Source organism: Struthio camelus, chromosome 4 (genome assembly GCF_040807025.1).
Source record: "Struthio camelus isolate bStrCam1 chromosome 4, bStrCam1.hap1, whole genome shotgun sequence".
Classification (NCBI taxonomy): domain Eukaryota; kingdom Metazoa; phylum Chordata; class Aves; order Struthioniformes; family Struthionidae; genus Struthio; species Struthio camelus.
The window spans coordinates 56689066-56712034 of record NC_090945.1 but is presented as its reverse complement, the minus strand read 5'-3'; the positions used below and the strand labels follow the sequence as shown (position 1 = coordinate 56712034).

The following is a 22969-nucleotide window of genomic DNA, read 5'->3' as shown; positions in this document are numbered from 1 at the left end:
GCTTGGAGACATTCACATCAGAAAAAGACAGGGAGGATCATAATAATACTCTCAGTTGGGGTTTTTTATGCCTATGTGAAATAGACTTGCTTCTGAGTGGAGTTATGTTAACAAGAAAAACTGAGGCACAGATTGGGTTTCCCAAGACATTTCCATGCAAAGAATATGATACAATACATTTTTAAAATTGTTTTGCATGGAGATGGACCAAGCTGCCATGCTGGAATGCTCCCGTGTTCTTCAGATGCTGAGTGCCTACACTGAGAGAGATGACATTGCCGCTGTCCTCGAACCCCCAGACTGCCTATTTCAGGCACTGATCTGCTCAATTCCCTGCTTCCAAATCCACCAGCAAGTCCAGTTCATTCTGGAGGAGCCAGCCCAATCAATACCTCGCCTCACCCCTACTCAGCTGCTTATAGTGATATATTCAGATCCCAAATCTTGCAAATACCCCTTCTATTTGCAGTTCCTTGGGCTCAAATCCAGGCTGGAGTTTCCCATGAACTTCATGGATACGGATGTTGATCCAAGTACTGACATTTCTTTGCATGGCTACAGAACGGGGATAAAGAAAGGTCTGGTTTGTGAAGCATTTGCAGATCTATGTGCACTATACCCACTGTTTCATTGAAAATAGCCATTTTAGAATTTAAAACACAGTAGCTTGACTGGAGTACAGCTGAATGTGCTGCATCCAGACTATAACAAAAAGTCCAGCTGTTTTAAAGGGAGTAGCCATGTAGGAGAAGACATGTGGAACTGGATGCCAAATAAATGAACACATTTACAGAAGCTTTTCTTGTTCTTGACACTGAATATACTTTTTAAAAAAAATCTGATTTCCTTTCCTAAAGCAGGGGGGCTAGTTCATACATTTTCCAGGTACCTTTAAAATGATTTGAACTCACAAGACAGTTTCATTGGCTGTCAAGGATTTCAAGTCAAAACTCATTAGCTGAAATGGCCATTTTGCAGCTTCATCAGTTTGCATCATGGTGGATGACTGTTTCAGATGTACTGCAAACACTGTTAACTTGCGCTTGCACATCTGATGATTATGCGTGCAGCACACTATCTGTTACACCAAGCTGCAGAGGAACCAAAAATACAACATTTATACCCTTAAATTGAACATCCTAAATCTTGGGGAATTCGGGATCTAGGGAAGATGGACATTGATGACCACTGAAGAGCATCCATCTTCACCTCTCTGCCAGGGCTCTCCAACTCGCAGCTCTGCAGGGTACCCTTCAAGCCTTGCCAGATTCAGTATTTTATGACAATCATATAATAATACGCAGAATACTTTCATTAAAGATACTGAAGAACAAACAAATTGCGAAGGTTTTTTTTTTTTTAAAGAAGGCACCATTGGCTCTCAATTGCAGTCTACCAGCTAGAGTCTTGCCTGTGAAGCAAGATATGTGTCATAAATACGTAAACAGGAACATAAGTCCTTCCTAGAAGTCCTTCCTTACAGCAGATCTAAGAAGTTTCCGACTTACTCTTCTATCTATCTATCTGACCTCCCAGCTCTTGCTTTCCTAGCTGCAAAATGCTTTAGGTTCAAGGAGGGGAATGGAGAAATATCTCAAGCTGGACACCCTACCATCCTGCAGCTGGGGCATTTATCTAGTGTGTAGAAGGTATCTGGCCAGTACTCAGCCTGAGAAGAGTTTAGCAGTGTGATCTCCTGCTTTTAGGACAAGTGCTCTCACTACGCAGTAGCCTGTTTAAGGTTACGCAGTAGCCTATTTAAGGTTTCCAACTGCAATAAACAGAAGTTGAACTAAAATCTGAAGTTTGTAGCTTAATTTCCACTGCATAGGTTTTAGCAGACGTTCTTATGATTGATTCCTGATATGCTTATGATGATCAGCCTTGCAGTGAGAAGGAAGGAATACACAGCACAATAGAGAAGATCAAAAGGTGCAGTTTTAAAAAATAGACTTAAAATAAAACATTGCTGCACAAGAGTGGGGGCCAGCATTTCAGCTCTAAGAATAGAGGTGGAAGAAATACAAATAGGAAAAGATGAAAAAAGGCTGTAAGGGAAATAAGATTCTCCCCAGGCAAAAGCCACAGTACAATCAGATCAACCATTCCCTAACTGAAGATCATAAACACTTTCAGAAGTGATTCAGTCTGTACTAATAATCTATCCCTCTATCACTTCTCTGAATACAAGTGTTTTCAATTATTAAAAATAGCTGAAGTTAGTTAGTATAGGTACCCATAGAAACAGTGCTAGTCCTGTATGATGGTATAAATAAATTGATTCATTAGATGGTACTCGAAATATAGAGCAGCTGAAAATCTTCCTTGTCAATAGAAGGAATTTAAGAAAATAAATGCAAGAAGAGCAAACAGATCTACTCATAGCCCCTGCCTTTAAATTTCCAATCCCTTTTAATAAAGTAAAAAGTTTTAGCTATGAAAAATTGTGACCTTCGTAATGCTACAGAACACAGATACAAAATGTGAATAGTACAATATCCATTATATAACATATATTTATATTTTAATATATTACATTTATTTCTACATAAAGAGGCTATAAATACTGTATACGTCTTATATTCATGGTTGCTGGCATTTGACATAGTAAGTACAAACAAAAAAAACCCAAACACTAAAAAAAATTCAGAAAAGAATTCAGTAGAAATAGCTTTACATTTTAAAATCTTGTAGTCTGCATTGTGTCTATCAATAGAGCTCTGGGACTACAAGAATACAGGTAAGAAGTTGTCCAATAATTAATTAAAATATCACCACTTGGAGACCATTTGAGTTGTCGTGAAACCAGTCACTGATATGCAAGACTGCACAAGCCAAAATCTCTGCTGGTGCAAACCAATTCTGAGTTTGCAAGTGAAAGAATCGGACCTATGGTTGGGGGAGGGAGGATGAGATGCGAACGCAGGTTACATTTAGGATACCTCATAGGACTACAGGTATCCATGTCCTAAGGTAAATGATATTGCCTTTTCTACCTGTTTTACAGGCTGACTCAGTGACGACTCAGTGGTGGGAATTTTTTGCAGTCATTTCAGTCTAAGTCCTCAGGTATGTAACTGGCAGAGGCTAAGGGGGCACGGGAGGAAAGCTAACTCCAAAACCACCCTCAAGAGGGGAAGCATGCCCTAGGCATGCATGTCCCATCACCTGGATCAGAGCTCTGCCTCCCCCATGTCCCATCACTTGGATCAGAGCTCTGCCTCCCCCATATTAACCAACCTGACCGGGAAGTCTGCTCCAAGGTAATGCAGCTCATGAGGTCTTGTACAGCAACTTTTTTCCCTATCAAGGACAGAGACCATCAGCTCCATCTATATTTAGCCCAGCCTATGTTTAGTCACAAACTGTTGGTGTGTGCCAGAGCCTTGAGATGCAGGTTCCTTTTTTTGTTTGTGGAGGTGCAAGCAAGGGATAACTCTGAGAAACAAGAAGCCAGAGCCATGTTGTTTCCTTCCTGGAGTCCAGCCGCAAGAGGAAAAACAAAAAAGCTGGGCTGTATCTTTATTTCGTACAACTAGAAAGAGTAAGTTGAACACCATGCCGCTGCCAGTTTGGGCAGACGCTCAGTGTTGCCATGTGTTTTACTGGGGCCCCAAAGGCCACCACACTGCCTCTGCCATCAGGGCAACACAACACCCACACTCACAACAGTGAGGGGGCTTTACATCCTCAGCTGCCAATGTCTCTCAAAGAAAGTGGCCCATGGCCTGTCACTGCGCAGTTTTGCTGCAAGATACTCCTGTATCTTCTTCACAAAAAATAAACATCTTTTCTTAATCTCATGAACGCAGTCTTTCTATACATAAAACCTGAATGCCACCAGCCCAAGCAACGAACGCATATCCCTGGGGAATCCACAAGCTGCTCGCTTCGCCCTAGAGTGGCGGGGAGGAGAGGGGAACGGCGTTGTCGTACGCGAGCGTTTGTGCGCAGCAGAGCGGGGGTGAACCCTCCTGGGCGCACAAGAGTTCAGTCTCCTCACTGGAGTAGACGGTGGTGTCCATGTCGTCCGAGTGGTACCCGGACTGGTAGCCACTCGTCTGGTTGGAAGCTTCAGACATGACGGACTCGTTACTCTTGCTGGGCGCCAGCGTGCTGCAAAAACCAAACACAAACAGGCCTGAGATAGCTGTGGAGACTTTCCTCTGAATGGCAGATAGGAGATCCCTGCAGACAGCTGCTTTCCATCACAGCAATTAAAAAAAAAAGTGAAATGGTACATTTAACAAAATTGGCTTTAAGCCCTTTTAAACGTATGCCTCATCACAAGGTAAAACCTTTCCATTCTCCTGTTAGTTTCACTAATACATATAATGATAATTTTATGACAATACAGCCTGACACTGTGGGAGGTAGATTGTGACTGTAGATGAAACAGAGAGAGAAAACTTCAAGAGGCTTCATACATTTCAGCCATGTTGCAATTGTAACTACACTATACCTCTGCTGGCACTGAAGCTGTCCCGGAAAAAAATAATTCCTTTGAGAAGCTCTCTAAAAGCATACGTGAGATTTCAGCTACATGAATGCTACTGTTTCCTGTGAGTTGCACAATTAAAGCCCGGTACAATGCTCCGAAAATACACCCAGGTACATCCTGAAAACTCAAGAGTCAGTTTAAAAAATAAAATAAAAGAAAAGAAACCTTGCAGATAGGCCACCACAAAACTGCCTAATTGTGTGGCACTGCCTCAGTTCCTTCATGGAGTTGTTGGTGCTTTTGTAGTTGAGGAACACAAGTCCTTTCTGCGATGCTGTCTGATGCTCTCAACAGCTGCATTACCTCTCATCTCTGTGCACATGGGAGTCTTGGTACCGAACACAGATGACCAGGCATCCAGTGTGCTACTGCTTATTGTGTGCTTTTAATGGTATAGTAAGAAAAGAGTTCTTCTTTTAAGAAAATTCACACAGCTATGATCTTTTGCATTATTGCAGACAAAAGGTCAAATTCAATCCTATCTGAGCCTTACCTAAAGGGTATTTTCACTTGCTTATCTCTCTCTTCCAGTGTCTTCAGCTCTTCAGACGCAAGAATCATCCCACTGTCTGTCTGGTTTTCCTGTAAAGATATTAGATAGAAAACAATTAAATAGAAAGAGATAAAAAGGAAAAAGCTATATTAATAAAACGAAGAGACATACAAAGGACAGTTTTACCTCCTGAACAACCTTTACAGTGGCTACCAGTGGGACATCTTCAAAAGTTTTCACACTCACAGGTCGGCTTTTTCTTTTACTACCTTGTCGGTACTGACTGAAAAGAAAAAAAAAAATTAGGTTTTGTTCCACTATCCACAATTTGGCTGCTAATGGCACAATGATATCAGAATCCTTTTCTCTCTCTACCGAGAAGTTAATCCTTTTGTCAAAACATATTATGCAAACCTCAAAATATCCACTTATTGAAAAGGATGAACCTCCTAGAAAATGGCATGTTTCTGACCTTCTGCTCCTGACAACCTTGATCCTCAAGCAAATTCTAAGAAATGGCTCTGAGAAAACAGCTCCTTTCCTTAGTAACGCTGGAGGGCTTCACTTCCTGCAAGCTTAGCTTAGAAGTACAATAAACAGAGGAGCCTGGCGCACAGACATGTGTGTCTTTTTTTGGACTGCACTTCTGAGACCCCTGGCTGGACCTAGGACAACAACTGCAGATTCAGCAGTCTTCCTCCCTAAAGCCGTGGGGGTCTGGAATGGGAGCATTACATCTCTCTTGAAGGCTCTTCTCCAAAAGAAGTCCTCTGACTAGGATGACATCTATAACTCAATAAAAAAAAAAAAAGTGGATTTTGATGGAAGTACTAATACAGCAAACACAACAGCTACCCTCCACTTTCTCTCTGTCTAAGTGGTAATGTAATGAAATGGATGTTGTCTCTGGTCTGGCCAACCCAAATCAGAGCAGAAAGGCAACAGTAGCTGAGGTCTCCGAAGAAAGGCCTGCTTGTACCTCATCCCTACTGTCTCACTAGGAAAACAGGACCAATTTATCTTCCTAACAGCTAATGAAGAAAAAGGTATTCCAGGAAGCTATGGAGTTACACCTGCATTCACCAGATGAGGCCATGGTGGGGTACCCAGGCTGTTTTTAAGGGAGGTGATTAGGCCAGTCTGCCTGCAGTAGTGTGGTGCTCTTCCCCGGGATGATTTCTCTCTCAGCCATGCCATGCTGCAGCACAAAGCCGAAGGTAATTCAGAGCATTATTTATCCCATTTCCCAGCTTTGAGTCTAACTATGCCGAGTCCTGCCTCTCTCCAACAGACAATCATTTAATTTGACGGGGATTTTACAAGTTCCCTTTGTGACGGCTCAGATGCTCAGCTACACTTTGGAATGTTTTTGTAATATTAAACCCAAGTCCTTCCTGTTGTAAATAAAACTTATCCTTCTGCTGGGGGACACAGGGAATAACTGAATACTATCCTCCTTAGAGCTACCTTTTATATACCGAAAACTCTTACCACATTCCCTATTTGCTCTTCCTAGACCAAACAAAATAAGTTCTTTTGAGCTCTCTGCTCCAACCATGTCTTCTGTTCCTGTTATTCTCCAACTGTATCCAGTCCACTCAACATAATTTACTTCCCACCCAATCCAGCCAGGACCAAAAGTACCTAAATTCCACCTATCCCCAAGACCATAATCTAGTACACTTACTTTCCTGGACTAACCTTGAGTGACCTGAAATTCACTCCACACCTTGCCTGAAAGCTCCCTGTACACTCACATCTAACTGTCCATGCAGGCACAAACACTGTCCCAAGTGCTTCCCTGCCACATCTCTAGACAAACAGGTCCCTTTTTTTACTTTAAATTTTGCTTCAGTCTTGCAGAGGACCTTGACATGGCCAGGATTGTGGTTACCTGGGATGGTAAGGACTAGGAATCCTATTTTTTGTATATTAACTCTATGATCTGAATGACCACCCAGGATACGCAAGCCCTGGTTCTCCTCAGCCCAAAGAAGAGTCAGTCTACGTCTTCCACGCTGGTTAAAACGAATGAGATCCTCCTTGTTAAGCTGTGCAAACAGAAGCAGAAATGCTGTGGAGCCAGAGAGAGGCAATAATAGAGTCTGTCTCTAGCCTCATGGTTAGGGTTCTCAGCTGATAGCCTAACAGTATTTATCAACATGTGTCTGCATTTTGTATTAGACTATCACATAACACACAAAAACAACCAAAAAGCCTTACAGAAAATCAGAAGCAACTTTCCCTGCTATCCACCAGCCCAACTATTCTTTCCAAGAAGGAAACTTAGATCAGTTTGACTTGATTTTTCTTGACAAATCCATGTTGGCTGTTTTTAATCGCTTTATTTTCCTGTAGATATTTACCATTATTTATTTAATTATTTATTCTAGGATAGTTCCCCGGAATCAAAGTAACCTAATTCCCAGATGACTCCTTTTTCTTTCTTGCTAAAGATAGGCATTATGCTTACCCTTCTCCAAATCCTTTTTAACTCACCATTACCTGACAATCTTTCTTAATGACAATCTTTAAGGTCCAAAAACTGCCTTGGCTAGTTCCTGAGCCAAATATGGCAAATGTTAGGAGGTCCTACTCATTCAAATTTACCCTTGAAATCTAAAAATTCATAATCATATTTCCCCCATGCTTGCTGCTTTTCCTCCAGCTTTGAAGACTACATGAATCAGTCTCTCATCTTAGCTACTATTTTTGTGAATACTAAAAGAGACATCACTGAACAGATGAACATTTTCCACTACGTGCATGGTAAGATCCACGCCTGCAAAATAATTTTCAGCTCCAAGAACAGAAAAAGAAAGCCCCAAAACATGTCTCATAGTCCGCACTTTGCCTCTTCTAGCATGGTTTCCATGGGTGCTTTCTCTCAGATTCTGTGACACTGTAAGACAATACAAAAGCTGCTCAAAGTCTCTCTGAAAGTTTGATGGTGAGATTTAACTCCTTTTCGTAACAGGAAGTGTGGACTGGGAAAAGCCATACGTGAAGTGTTAAAAGTTGAACATAAGCATGATGTTTTCAGTGTCATATCATGCTTTTGCATCTTTTAAATATCCATATTTTGGACTGCCTCACTACTAAAACATGGGGCTGGGAGTTCAGCTCTAGGACCACAAGTCTACTTGAAACTCTAACTGTGCAGCGCCTTTCCATAGTCCTTTCCATAACCATATGAAAACGTGATCTCACACCACCCAAAATCACAGGGAACTTTGTCTTTGGTAGACGTTAATACAAGCAGTGAGGCAGAGGGCTCAGATAGCACTGTGGAAACTATAAGAAAGCTGTCAGCAGAGTCCATCTCTGCCCTGATCTTTTGCATTTAAGTCCTTCTATCCACCTCCTCCTCCTTCTCAAACAGCAGCAAGCACCCCTGGACTCCCAGTATCTAAGCTGACTGAATTTGCTCATAGGCAGCTCTGGGTGAGAAAATCCCTTTTCATATCCTGTGGAAAGAAACCTCCACATAGGCTCCCACGTGTGAGGTCCTTGCAAATTCTAGAGTTTCATCTTAACATAAGCCGTGCTGTGCATTACTGCAAACATCTTTTTACCAGGGGAGTCATCTCTGCTACGATACCCAGTAGCATCTGTCACTACCAGAAGCCTCAACAGCCCACCAGTATTTACCTAGCATTCCCCTTAGCTATCATTTCATGGCCTGTTTACCAGAGATTTTTTCATTTTAGGAGCAGAAATGCCAGGGAGGCTACCTTCCGACAGATCTATAGCTGTAATATAAGAGTATGAACACAGTTGGATTAGAAAAACTTTGTCTTTGTTCTGTTTCTTAAAAAATAAATAACAATACTCTTGTACTTTCCTGAATGAGAATATCAAATCTTAAAAGGACAGTGAAAAAAAATCTGAAGGTTATCACTAACATCTGGAGAGGTAAGAAACTAGTTTTTGCCTACAGAAATTCTACAGATTCATTTTTATCCCTATGGACAAGGTTAAATATGGACCAGAGCAGCTGAACTCTCTTCCTTTCATTTTCCCTGCCCCCAAAATGAACAAAAACTGCCGAGAGGCCCCAGTAGGATGTCCACCATATAAAATACCTAATTCCTGCTGTGTTGTCATAATGGAACTTAGGATCACAGACTTCCTCTTCCTCCCTACAGGAAGCAGGTGAAGTTGGGAGAGAGAGACCCGAATCCTCTTCCATACTCAGTGATACTGACAAAGGAAGGACAACGTAGTCTTTACCATCCTGCAAAATACAGTGAAAAAATATAAAAATGAAATATGCTGTACAGATATATAGGCATAAACAGTTGCATACACATACATGGAGAATGCATCAGTTCAACAGAACTACCTTGGTTATTTTATTAAACTATGAACATTATATCTTTTGATATGAACATATACCTTTGCAGGAGCAGCTATATGAAAAGAGGGAAACTTAAAGAGCCACTGTCACATAGTTTTAGATACAAAATTATGATGTTTAAATGACATACTGTAATATAATGTATAATCAGCATTTTGTCTTGATGTCTTTGAAATTAAAAATGTAATTTTTAGTAATGTTTGAATCCCAATAACACAAATAATGTGGACCTGAAGGAAAAAATAACCTTAAAATAAAAATGAGATTGAATTGGACTACAACATATGAATTATAAAGATGAGACTAAGCATAAAAGGTAAATGAAAAAAGGAATGAAACAGATAGCAAATCAGGAAGTTTTCTAAAAATACTCTGGCATTTAACTTGATATGGTTAACAATAATAATATTCTTTAAAATGTTCTTACACTCATTTAAATTTCCCTTTGAGGTATGAAGAGAGAAATGGATTATGCATCCTTTGGTAATGCATTTCCCATACAAAATCTTTTAGTTAAATTTAGGAAATCTTGCATTTTTTGCATCTATCCCTTTTGGATCATGATACGCATACAATTAACTATTAGCTATCAGGGCAAAAATCCCTTTTGCCTTTCACAGTTACAGTACATTACAGTTCATGGCAAGATGGTCTAAATCATTAGTAATCTTACTATATTGGTTATGGTCAAATATACACAAAATGTGCTCTGACCATACGTAAGATTCAAGAGATTCTTTAGGAAAGCAAACAAATTATTTTTTCTGAGCTTTGGGGTGCACAGAAGATATGGTAATTTTAAAGGATATGGTAATTTTAAAGGATAGGGAATTTTAAAGGATAGGGAATTCTCATCACTACCAATAGGTTGGATAGGGAGAACAAGTATAAATGCAGAGCATGAGGCAAAATTCAGCCTCAGTCTAAAGGGTTTGCATCCATTTCCCAGGCCTTGCCCACATTTGTGGTACATGAAGAGGGAGCCACAAGATGGAGAACCAGAAAGGAGGTCCGTTTACTCTAACTGGAAGGCTCACTTACTACACCACCTTGGACAATTTTTAATACTGTTATACTCACGGAGCTGCTGATACACACAGAAATGCCAGTGCCCTAATTTTTCAGAGGAGTCTTTAAGACATTGCGGCCCATCCTCTCATATACTAAGATATCTATCTTCTGTAGTGGAAAAATCAACAGGAGTAACCTGTTGAAATGTCTCCGCAGTTAGATACATACATGGAAACGGAGATAGAGCAGGGAAGTGACCCTATGCTGATAACTCACCAGCAACCAAGTTATTCAAAGCTAAATAGCCAAAAGAGTAGTGTTATGGGAAACCTCTGCTGGCAGAGTGAGGTGGCTTTTCGTCACCACGACACAGCTCTGTGATCTTTCCTCTCCCAAGCCATTCTTTTCTGACAGTTGTCCCAACTGCTCTTAAATGATGGGAGCGATAGAAAAAGCCAGGGCTCGCTCCTCCATGGCTTTAACAGTCAGTACCCAGCCACAGAATTTCACGGTGGCTGGGGGGCAGACGGGGTTCAGCTGATGGCTTTGCCAAGCACAGAATACATTTCATGTACCTGACGGACATTGGCTTGCAGTAAATTTCCCAAGTGCTCCACTAGCTCAGAAAAAGTTGGTCTTTGCTTAGGATCTCCATGCCAGCAATCCAGCATTGTCTGGTACCTAGAAGGACAAGCCCATTAAAATATTAGCATAGAGAAAAAAGAGCATATTGCGTATTCAAACACCTGCTATTATTGTGAGGTATATGTGGACAGCTAGAAGAATAGTTTCTCACATTTCTGGTGTTGTATAGTCTGGTGCTCTCATTCTTGTTCCTTCTTTCAGTCTTCTGCAAAATTCCTCATCAATTTTCACTCCAGGGTATGGCGAAGCACCTAAAATGAGAGCAATGGCAATTTTAATGCATTAGACACTTAAATTCTGGGTTTAATTTTCAAACAAATAATTCACTATGGCCCAAGCTAATAAGGTAGTTCAGCATACTTGTCTGTACAAACAATTTATATTTATGATGGCAACGGCAATTGATTGAGTAAATGAGGCACATAATCACATACTGAAATTGCATGAAGACGCATTTCAAGTCCACATTCTTACAGTTGTACTTTGAGGAATTTGAGTATTTTATTTTGATGGAAAAAATAAACAAAAAACAAAAAAAAAGTTTTCATAATTTTGAAATTTTTAAGAAGTAAAATGTTAAAGATGATCCAAGAACAATTCTACTGTTTTCTTTAACAGATATTTCAGTTTCAAGATGGCTTAGTAATGAAACTGAAATGACTCACCTAATGAAAATATTTCCCACAGCAGAACTCCAAAAGACCATACATCACTCTGAATGGTATATACTCTATCAAAAATGGTTTCTGGTGCCATCCATTTTAGGGGTAGCCTGGCCTGAAAGCATTAAAAAAAAAAAATCCAAAATATTGTAGATTAGTAAAAAACTGAGTTTCCACAAATGCACTTATGGTGAGAATGGAATCACAACTTTGAATTAAATCTTTCTCAAGTACAGCGTCTGAAACTTACATCTCCTTTCCTGACGTAATCGGGGTCTTTGTAGATGTCTCGAGCCAAGCCAAAATCACAGATTTTGACCACGTTATTGTCTGATAAGAGGATATTACGAGCAGCCAGGTCCCTGTGGATGCACTGCAAAGAGAAGTAAACAACCTCACACGCTGCCTGTTGTCACAGCTCTATCCACAGAGCTGATCTCTTTCACATATGTGCTCTCCCACCCTCAAAGGCCAGATAGTTCTTAAAACCTTTTAAGCAAAAGGAACCTCAGCATCAACTGTTACAGATTTTAAGTGCTTTTTTGATGGTCACAACTGATTTGGCTCAGAAAGACTTGTATTCCCAAGTCCAAACATACATCTGTTTATCCAGTATGCAGACAGGGCCTTTGAAGTAAGCTAATTTATTATCCTAAGAAGCTGACACAAAACAGGTTCAGATCTGATTATCTTTAGATTTATTTCGGTTCACTCAAATCTGTATGCTCCACTCTTCCTCTGAAAAAATACCACACTATAAAGCCAATTCGATTCCAACAGAAAGTAATCTTGAGGAAAGTCTACACCTTAACCTATACAGAATGACAGCTTAGCCAGCAACCCAAAGACTTAAAACTCAAGCTTCAATAGCTTGAGGTAGAAAAGCCAGGCTCTGTAGGAAGCTGCAGATTTGCTTCCAGTATGGACTAGGAATACAGATCCTGGAAAGATATACATATACACCAAACAGGATGTATAAAATGTAGACAAATGCATGCTTATAGAAAAGGCTCTGAAGTAGGCACTTTTACACCTAACACGCATTCTAGACCAGATTATATTCCCACCTTCTATTTCCTTTTGAAGTAGGCACTTTTACGCCTAACACGCATTCTAGACCAGATTATATTCCCAGCTTCTATTTCCTTTTCCCATATGTAAGTACTCTTTGTTTCTATACAACTGCAGGCAATTCTCTCCCTTGCTGGCATTTATATCCTTTGAAACATTAACTATACCTATTTAGGATGAAACCCCACAGGAGAAGGCCAAAATGCAATGGAGGCATTACTGACTGCCCAGGTATTAATTATTTGGCAAAAGATTCTCCACGGAGAGATTCATGGAGTTTCATATGCAAGCATCATCTCTCCTTAATGCTGTCCTTCCAATCCCACTGCACAAACTATAGGCAATTTCCTCAGAACAAACTCTTTTCACTCTAGCTTAGCTCCACTTACTAGCGATCTGTCCCTAATTCCTTTAACTATCCTCATAAGTCAACTCCCCTCCTCCAAGTACTTAATCATTCTTCCATGCATCAGTGAACCACGAATCATATACAGATCGCTAACATTTGTGTCAATAATTGCATGACCTGCTTCTTCACTCTGCAATATTATGAAGAGATGTTTTAGGGCAAAAAGAAAATGTTGCGGATGATTGCTAGTCCAAAGATGAACACACTGTTTGCTCCTATAGACCTACAGCACAACTTCCTACAGCCAAATAAATAACATGCCACTCTTCCTGAGAAGTTCCTTACTTTGCGTGAAGCCAAGAACTCCATTCCCCTCGCCACCTGGAAGCTGTAACAGATGAGGTCCTCCATGGTCAAAGGGTTCTTGCAAAGGTCTTCAGGACCAGCTGCAAAGAATCAGACGACAGTCAAGCCTGCACTCTGTCACTGATTTCACCTACAACTGCTTCTCAAGTAGATGCCAGCGCTAAACTTATGCCACAGGAAGTCAAGCTCTTTTTTGGCCATATGCTTTAGCACTAGCAACCCATTTCACACCAAACTAGTCCCGAACAAAACAAACTTCAAGATCATGGGTTATACCCCACACCCCCTTGCTTACTTCCACAGGTCTCACCAGCGGAGAGAGTTGCAAAACACTTCCAAAAGAAAAATAACCAAAAACGCAGCTCATAGGTTCCTAGGACAGGAAAGATTTGCTTTGGCTTCAACAGATGTCTTTGGAGACCAATGACAGGGAGGGGGGAAGAATATGCCATAGGGAGAAAGACCTGAGTTTGGTAAAAAGCCCTGCTAATTTAGGGAAGAAGCAACCTAACCTCATCCTCTATCAACGTAGAGGAGTAATGTACTCAAGTATCCAACAAAGTTACCTAGGCATTTTGTTCCTGCCAAAATAAACAACAAAGGGTTTCTGCTCAGCTCTCGATTTTAAGATGAAATCTATCAAGATTTACAACACTGGTGGATAAGCCCTCATCTCAAGGCCTGCTTCAGGCCTACTGACTACTTCTTACATCATCCCAGCTCAGACAGTCAGAGGTTACACCAGAGAGGTCTGAAAAGGACAAAAATGATGCAGAAATGCATAATCAAGTGCACGTCAGACATCATCTATTAGGATTACATTGAAACAGCACGACCTTCCTCTTTGTTAATTTACTAATGTTTTTCTTTACATTAAATGATTTCTAGTAGAAGTCCAGACACAGGCAATTGAGCTATGGCTTCCACCCTGACCAGGCTGATCCTGTCACTTGCTGAAATCAGTCAGGTCTGAAACGCTTTGGCTGCACTGAGCACTTAGCACCATCACTGCCAAAGCAGAACACAGCAAATGCATCAGTGAAACCACTGTAAAGAGTATGCATGTCCAGGGGAGGCTTCAAACACGAGTATGAATCAGATTTCCTGTTCCTGACATACCATCTGCAGAGAAGGAAGGCAAATCAACTTCTCCACTAATAAGCAGTGAAGCATGTGGCATTTCATGATATTTAACTTCTGGGCAAACCTTGAGGAAATTCAGTTAGCATTCTGGAAGACCCTGGCACACCCCTCTCTGCACTGCCTTCAGTGCCTTTGCCCCTTGATTCGTACTGAAGACACTGGAATGTTAAAAAGACTGATCTTCAGAAGGCAGTGCACTACACATATCTACACCCTTTCTAGACTGTAAATTATCTGGGATTGGGTCAAGGGGTTTGGGATGCTAGACTACAGTGATCCATAAATCAGGAATTTTGGTCATCCAGGAAATACTCTGCACACAGTTTCAAGGGAGCTTTGGAAATCATTCAGTCCCTCATGCCCTACATCAGCCCTTGCCAATGAAAGCTGTTCCAAAAACAAGAGAAGATGTATCTTACCATCCTCCTCTTCCACGTCACTCAGGGACCGCTCCTCCACAAAACCAGAGCTTGCTGAGCTCTGACTGCTTGTGATGCTGTCCAACCGTTGCTTCAGGTCTGCAGAGATATCACCAACGTAGTTCTCTTTCCCCTGCCTAAACCTGGTGCTTTTAGTCTAGAAAGGAAAAGGGGAGGGGAGGAAGGGAAATCAAAAATAAAAAGCATCTCAGAAACCTTTCCAGTCGAGGAAATGACGTTGCACCCGCTCTACAACAGGGGCATCACTGAAGGCATGCCAAGAGCTGTAGGCCTCTGTGTCTGGGCTGCTCATCCAAACCCCAGAGCTGGCAGGGCAGGCAGCCTGCTACAGGTGCATCCATGCTTGCTCAGCTCTAAGCTGGCCCCGGTTGGGTGCTGCCTTGCCCATCTGGGCTGGCACAGTGACTGCACGAACAGACCCCATGCAAGCCAGGGCCAGCCTCCAGCCCGTCACCACACAGGCTTGCTGGCTCCAGTGTCCACGGGCTTGAACACGGCACTCTACTTCCCACTGCCAGCATACTTTTAGCCTGCTCCCGCATCCTTTCAGCTGCCCCAAGTGCAATGTTTCCGTGTTCAGGAAGAAAGCCATGCTCACAAGCGCCAGGCTATCTGGCTTTCACAGCCTGTGGCCTGTCTTTGGCTGGATTCCTGGCCCTCACAACTTGATAAGCATGTGTGATGCTGGTGAATCCCCTCTCATACTGCTGAATCTCTCTATATTTCTATTGCTTCATCTTCTGCCGCTGCCGAGACCATTCCGCTAAACCTTAACCCTGGCTAAACCCAGAGCAGCCCTCAAAACCTGATTTATTTCCTTCTTCTCCTAAGCCACTGAATGGAACTGGAGAGAATCCCAGGCCCAAAGACTTCCCCTACTACATTTCCATTTTCTCCTGCTTCAATTTTGTTACTTTCCACCCATGGCAGCACTAGCTTCTTCCGTTACTGATTCCCAACCCCATTGCTTGTATAAGCAAGGGTCAACACCCTTCTGAAACCTTGCCTGTTTCTTCAAGGCCTCTCTGATATTTGTTTATCCTTTTTACATCACAAAAGGCTGCAGCAAGTTACCTTTGCCAATATAAAATAGTAAGCAATTGCTCCAAGGATAAAGAAAAATAACGCCCTGGAGAACTGACAAACATTTTGAAGGAGCTCTGATCTAAATACAGCAGCTGCAGGAAAACAGAAGCGTGAGGCTACCAACGCTGCAGCACACAGCACGAGAGCCTCCCTCCGGGTTTTGGTGAAGAAGGTTAGGCCTTCTGATCATGAAGTTCAGTACTGAGTACCCACAGCCGAGTTCTTCATCAAGCATCTGATTCTCAGAGGGAAAGAATCCACCCAACCCTCTCTGGAAATCAACCCCCCTCACATATGTATCCATAAACCAGCTTGAAAATGGCAGCCTCCATCCCCCTTTAAAATAGGGATGCAAACAAGGGATGTTGTGATGCAAGTTCTCCTTCATAAAGAACCTTCAAGATGTAAAGCTTAACAAACTCAATAGATATACTGATTATGCAAAAAGATTAACTGAACAAAGTATGTATAGGCTGGTTCCATGATAAGCCAAGCCCAAGCAGAAAGTGGAAAAGATCACGACATGTTGAAAAATATCTATGGATATTTGATGAATATATACACTAAGCAGAGAGTGCAGTTATTTAAGGTGGTCTGGAGGTCTGGAGCTTAACTGAGAAAGGAAAAAATTCAGGCTGATAATCAGAAAAAACTTCCTGACAGATACAGCCAAGTGCAGAATAACCTGCCAAGGGAAATACTGGAAGCCCAGTTTCTTTGCACTTTTTAAGCTAACAATAACAAAACAGCTACAATGCAGGGGCCAGGGGAAAGACTAGATGACCTCTGATGTCTTTGCCATCTCTCATTCCCATGAGAAGTACTAGCTACTCTTATTAAACAACCTGAAGAATTGCCACTATACTCTCTACTAGAAACAGAAAAACTGGGTGTAGGAAAAAAAAATCATATCAAACATTATACAATTAATCTTGACTCTAATACCTTGTATGGAACAAATTCACCCCTCTTGCTCCGCAGGTAAGCCGATAAATTTCCGAACTTGCAATATTCCACGATCACCATGAGTGGTCCTGTATAACACATGAAACAATAATTTAGAAATATCATTTATATCCCAACTTATCTTAAGCATGATTTGTGATTTGAAACATATACATTTCAAAAAGCATCCTGCTGCTTTCCCAAAGGTTTAAAAACACTCATAATTAAAAAAAAAACACAACCCAATTAAAAGCAGGGATATTACTCCTTTTCTGTTGTATAAGGAAGGAAAAGAAAGCATGTACTTTTCAAAAGCATGGGCCTAATTTTGTATATGAAAATGTATTTATATGTGTGTTTATATTTACATGAAAGTGCTAATAATTGCCTATGCTAATTGACCCTGTAAGGATGTAACATATACATCTGAATGAACGTCAGTGCAGTTAACCACTTAGCTGCAGTAAAATACACAGGTATATTATTATCTATGTATTTTTGCGCAGACAGTTAAGTTCTAAAAACTTAAAACAGGAATCTGTTTCAAACATAGATGCCTTAATATTACAGCCCAATGTGTTACTTCATGCTCAAATTGCTTCATATGTTACATTGATGAATTTCCACCCTAGGTTCTAGATACTGGACATGTCTATTTTCTTATGGACTAAACAAGAAAAGAAATATTTATGGATTATGTTTCCTTCAATAACTGCACTACTTTCATGAAACGTTACAAATTAAATTCTGATCCCAGAGTAAACCAACAAGTCAGCTTCCCTGAAAAAAATCATTGCAAAATTACTTTGCACTGACATTCTTCCAAATTAGCATGCAGTGATGATTTGTTAAACTAAATATCTGTCCCAGACTATAAAGTAAAATAGGTTCATCCACCCAGAGCTGGAATCCAAATTGCAATTTCCCCTCCTAAGCACCCACACCCCCACCCACCCACACTCACACACACACACACACACACACACACACACACACACAAACACACACCCATGCACATACAAACCCACACCCACGCACACACAAACATACACACCCTCCACGTTCAAAGCCAAGCTGGAAAGTAGCAACCTGCAGTTGCACTGTAGCAGGTGACGAGAATAAGACTGATTTGTGTAATCTGGTACCGGATTCAGACTCCAAGCCTCATATATATGAGGCGCCCACTACAAAAACCGATCTGAGGTACAGAAAGACAAAGTGACAGAACAGCCCAAGGACAGAGCTAGATATATAACTTGGGGCTTCAGATCCTCCTGTCCCCGTTGCTCAACCTGTTCACTCTTATCAGGAATCACCCTGGTGCCATCACTTAGCAAACACAATTTCTTCCAACTCTTGATGAAGAAACTCATTTTTCTATGCTCCATGGGGTTTTTATAAGTACTTACAAGCTCACTGAAAACCTGGAGGGCAACTCCATTACTTACCTCCTGGTTTCGTACAGGCTCCAAGTAAATTGACAACATTTAGATGATGGCCAATATGAATGAGGATCTTCAGCTCTGACATAAGTGCTCTGTGCTCACTGTGGGTTGCACCCTCTGTAAAGGTAACATAACACAGATGAGGAGCATCACAGACAGAAAGGGTTTTCCCTCCTCCAGCTCCTCTTCCTTTACTTCTTTCAGCCCATCTAATGAGCAGTCCTGTTGGTTAGCCTATGTCGGCAATGCTGCAGGGCTCCCTAAAGGCTAGGCACATGCATAACAGGGCTGGTTTTGCTCTGTTTTTGAACCATTTCCAAACTCTGCCAGGGTAATACATCAGAACAGGGACACAGACAGTCCAGACTAGCAAGCATCTTTTTTTCTATGGACCTTTTGAGTAGTTCATACTCTGCCATGTGACCCTCCAGGTCCAGCCCACCCATCAGTCAGCTGCCAAGCAGCGGTAGAAACATTGCCCCATAGCCTTTGCTAAGGTCCACGCTAGGGTGGGTCTGATGGGTCCACAGACTGGGGGAGACATGGCCAGGGGTTGAACAGGCCTGGCCCTCCAGCCTCACCAAAAGGCTGGAGATGAGGCAGGTGTCCCCAACCTGCATGGCCAGAAAGAAGAGGAAAGAGCTAAAACAATGAGGAGAGAGGGACAGAGAAGGCAAGTCTCTGCAGGCTGCCTGAGCACCAGGAAGCTGGAGGGACAGGGCTTTCCCCCCGCCTCCTGTCATTACAGCACGCTCATCCCACTGGAACAGTTCGGTAATGAGTCTTGGCAGTATACAACACTCGGTGTTAATAACAGTGTCTAAGCTCTGCAAATGCTCATGCTGTACCGTCAAAAATCCTGCAGGCCTTTCCCACCCTTCCTCCAGTACAGCACAGGGCTGGGATACATCCCCTGGCCACACAGCCCCATTTTGCTGTTCCAGCTCAGTCCTCTTCAGGAACAGTGTTTCTGGGAACTGTAGCTTTGAACTTTCCTGTGGCAAATGTGAGGCAATATAACATGTTCTAAAGTAAGGAGAAAGCGGCTCAAAACTACTACTCATTTTGGAGCATGGCTAAGTCATTGTTTGAGACTTGGCAGAAAGGTCCCCTATCAGGCAGCATATAGCAAAAACGGACACGTGCAAACTGCTTGCAAGAGCAAGTTCACATTCTGAATGTTTGTAGACTTACAACGTAATGGCTAAGAAACCACAGTGGCATTGCTCCAACTACTGAAGAGGTTAAGGTATGTACTTAGTCTAGTCATTGCTTTATTATACCAACGGTTAAGCTAAACTTGTATACATCATTGGTGCAAGCACTTTGGTTGCTTTTGTTTTTCCATCTGCTGGTTATGAGATTGGCAATATCCATATACTGTGCCTTCAAGGTGACATTTTAGTCGTTGTTTTTACCTTTAAGCATTTTGACTGCCACTGTTCTGCAGGTAGCGGTTTTGTCAATCCCAAATGCATCTGCTTCTATCACCTGGCCAAAAGCTCCACGCCCAAGAGGTTTGCCTTGAATTGAGGAGATGAACAGACTGATTTATATGCCTGACACAATGGGCAAAAGATGCAGAATAAACAACAGCTGTAAATTCAAATTATACACTAGAAATTATCAGAGAGCTGATAACGGGGAGAGGATACATTAAATATAATCATGAACTTTTTCGCCATAGTGGAGTCAGATGAGGCTGTGATCCAGCAGTCTCCTACAGCTTTGACCGGTAATATGGAGGAAGGTCATTTTGGCATCTTACTCAAGTACAGAAAAGAACTGCTCTCTTACTGTGCCAGTTCTGCATGGATCAGCCTCAGAGCCTCCCCCAGGCTTCAGCAGCAGGGTAGTCCCCAGCAAACAGGTCATGTCCTAAAACGCCTCCTGGCCCAGGGCTGCAATATTACTAAATGGTTTATGTAGTGAAAACGCACCTAGCTTTAACCGGTCTCTGGGAAACTCCCATTTGCTGGCATCATAAGGGAGTCGTTCACAGTGCTCATCTATAGGGACTTCATCAGGATCCATTATGATTGACAAGTAGCCAGTCTTCATGTCCCCTCCATTGGCCTGGAAAATGATATTAGTTGTAGTTTCACAGATTTTTTTACTGGAGATGTGCAGACAAAGTGCCAGTTTCTCACTCTGTAGTGTTCTACTACTTCCCAGAAATGCCAAGCTACCATTCCCCTATGCGATGTCATTGTGAGGGTAGTTATCATTAATTACTTGTATTTTTAATAAACACAAACAGTTGAAACACTTTTTCTCTTCTGAGGGTGGGTTCAATTAAAAACAAATTTCTGTGCCCTCAGTTCCAGACAAGAATGTTATGGCATGGAGAGAAGAAAATGTGTCTGTTGATTTAAGAACAATAGAAAGAAACAACACAAAAGAACTCAAGTCAGCTTTCGTTTGTCATGCAAGACCAGTGCTGATAGGATAGTAGGATAATTATTTCATTACCCGCTTAACGGTCCGCAGGATGATTACAAGAAGCAACCAGAAGAACATGGCAATCACTGCAGTGCCAACTAGGATAATGAGCTCCAGGTTTGTTTTCTCTTCAGCACCTGGGAAGAAATAAATGAATATTTGCGTGATAGTTGGAAGCACTTTGGTTTTGTTTATTCATTAAAGTACAGAATGGAGTTCTTTGTTCTGAAGGTTCGTTTTAAAAGCGCAACATGTAGCAAGGAAAAGCTTGCTTTTTATGTTGGAATATTACTCTTAGTTCTGTGTCATTTTACACATGACATAGTTTCTTAGCGTCAGCTTTGTTCGTCGGATGCTGACAACCAAGGGCAGAATCTGGACCTTCGACATCTAATGAAAAATAAAATATCTTATTTTAAAAAGAAATCGTTGTTTTGGAATACCCCAAATGAATGATTCTTTCTCCAGAAAAGAAAAATAAAAATACATCATATAGTAAATAAAGTGCTGTGAGAATGATCCAGAGAACAATCTCTCTCTTGTCTCTTCACATGCTTCAGCTGGGGTATGAAAAAATGTGGTTCTGCAACAACACATGAAAATAAGGACTTATTTACAGCATCCCTTTTCCAGTTCAAAAGTCACCAGCAAATACCACTTGAACACCTAGTGATGTGCAAGAGCGACTCTCTTCTCCAGCTCCCATTCCCCATATCACGTTCCATTTTATCCCTTGCACCATGTAGTTTCTCCTATATAAGAATACACTGGGTTTTTTTTCCCATTGTTTGGCCCCTCATAAGCTGCGTTATAAATTCCTGACAATGAAAGAACACGTCATACAAACATTTCCAATTCTAACAGACCTCCAGGTCATGACCCAACCATATTTACTAAATCAGCTGAACTCTACATTAATGTTATCTGCAGATAATTTCTACCTCATGTAAACATATTGCCCAACATCTTGTTATCCTAATGGGATCTATGAATAGCAAAATACTGCTTTAATTAGCTTAATGTAATAGAATGGACAATCACCCTGACTAATAGGACAGAGGCTTGTGAAGGATTCAATGACTAGTTTTCGTAAACATACTAGTATCATGGCCAGGGAGCTTTTAGTTCAAGGTTTTTAATTGCAAAGTCCTAACTCTTCTTGGAAAGTTTGTAGTGGTTCCACTGAGTGGTGAGTCAGACTGTGGACTAACCTCTTGTTAGGATTTATTTTTCATTTTTGCAGGTTGCAGTTCAGTGTGCCATAACAGGATAGGATCAAATGAGAGATGGGTCTCACAACCACTACTTTCAGAGCTTTGTGGATTAAGCCCGGGGTCCCTTAACCCCAAAACACTATCTATTCCTGTCACTGAAATCAGACAGCCTTACAACAGATTGCGCAAAGTCCTCTCTCTGTTCTTCCTAGACGCTGTGACAGCAATGAGATAGTCTGAAAAGTTAATACTCTTTAAAAATCATCATTTGACAGCTGAGTTACCAAGACAATAGAGATGTCCCAGGATTTCTGCACGTTTAGGTAGGTTCTGTTTTATAGCTATACATGAGGCTTAAATTGTCAGAGTTTTCTTTGCAATAGATTTGACTTCTGTTGAAACGAAATAAACACCGCAGAGAAGAAAGCATCAGTCTCAACAGTAGGAATCATGATGCTGACAGCTGGTTATGACAGGACCCAGTCTGAGGTTTTTGGAATGGTTAGGACTTTAAACAAGCCTCATGATATAATTTTAGACCTTCGACCAGGATAGCAGGTAGATTTGCCTTTCAGTGTTGATAACAATTTCATGCACAGTCTGGAAACAAACTGATACTAACCTTCTACTGCAAAAAAAGCCACTGCTTTTCTGCATCCAAGGACATTGCAGGCAAGGCAGGAGTATAGCCCTCCATCTTCTTTCCTCACTCGACGTATGGTCAATGTTTTGTTCCCATCTTTCAAAACAATACCTAGAAAAAATAATTATTCTTATTTCTGCTAGGTTTTTGACA

General features: G+C 41.4%; 1 protein-coding gene across 1 annotated transcript in view; it reads right to left on the bottom strand.

The window, feature by feature from the left end:
• Positions 1-2393: 2393 nt before the first annotated feature.
• Positions 2394-22969, bottom strand: part of KDR (kinase insert domain receptor) — a 34632-nt gene continuing 14056 nt past the window's right edge. The window contains exons 15-30 of the mRNA XM_068942869.1: positions 22796-22927; positions 20990-21096; positions 20458-20593; positions 19936-20040; positions 18521-18634; positions 17073-17161; positions 15021-15177; positions 13438-13538; positions 11923-12045; positions 11676-11787; positions 11162-11261; positions 10941-11046; positions 9080-9231; positions 5181-5277; positions 4995-5083; positions 2394-4116 (exon numbers count right to left, since the gene is read on the bottom strand). Of these exons, the coding sequence (XP_068798970.1) occupies positions 3897-4116; positions 4995-5083; positions 5181-5277; positions 9080-9231; positions 10941-11046; positions 11162-11261; positions 11676-11787; positions 11923-12045; positions 13438-13538; positions 15021-15177; positions 17073-17161; positions 18521-18634; positions 19936-20040; positions 20458-20593; positions 20990-21096; positions 22796-22927 (1940 nt within the window). The 3' untranslated portion in view covers positions 2394-3896. The remainder of the gene's footprint in view (positions 4117-4994; positions 5084-5180; positions 5278-9079; positions 9232-10940; positions 11047-11161; positions 11262-11675; positions 11788-11922; positions 12046-13437; positions 13539-15020; positions 15178-17072; positions 17162-18520; positions 18635-19935; positions 20041-20457; positions 20594-20989; positions 21097-22795; positions 22928-22969) is intronic.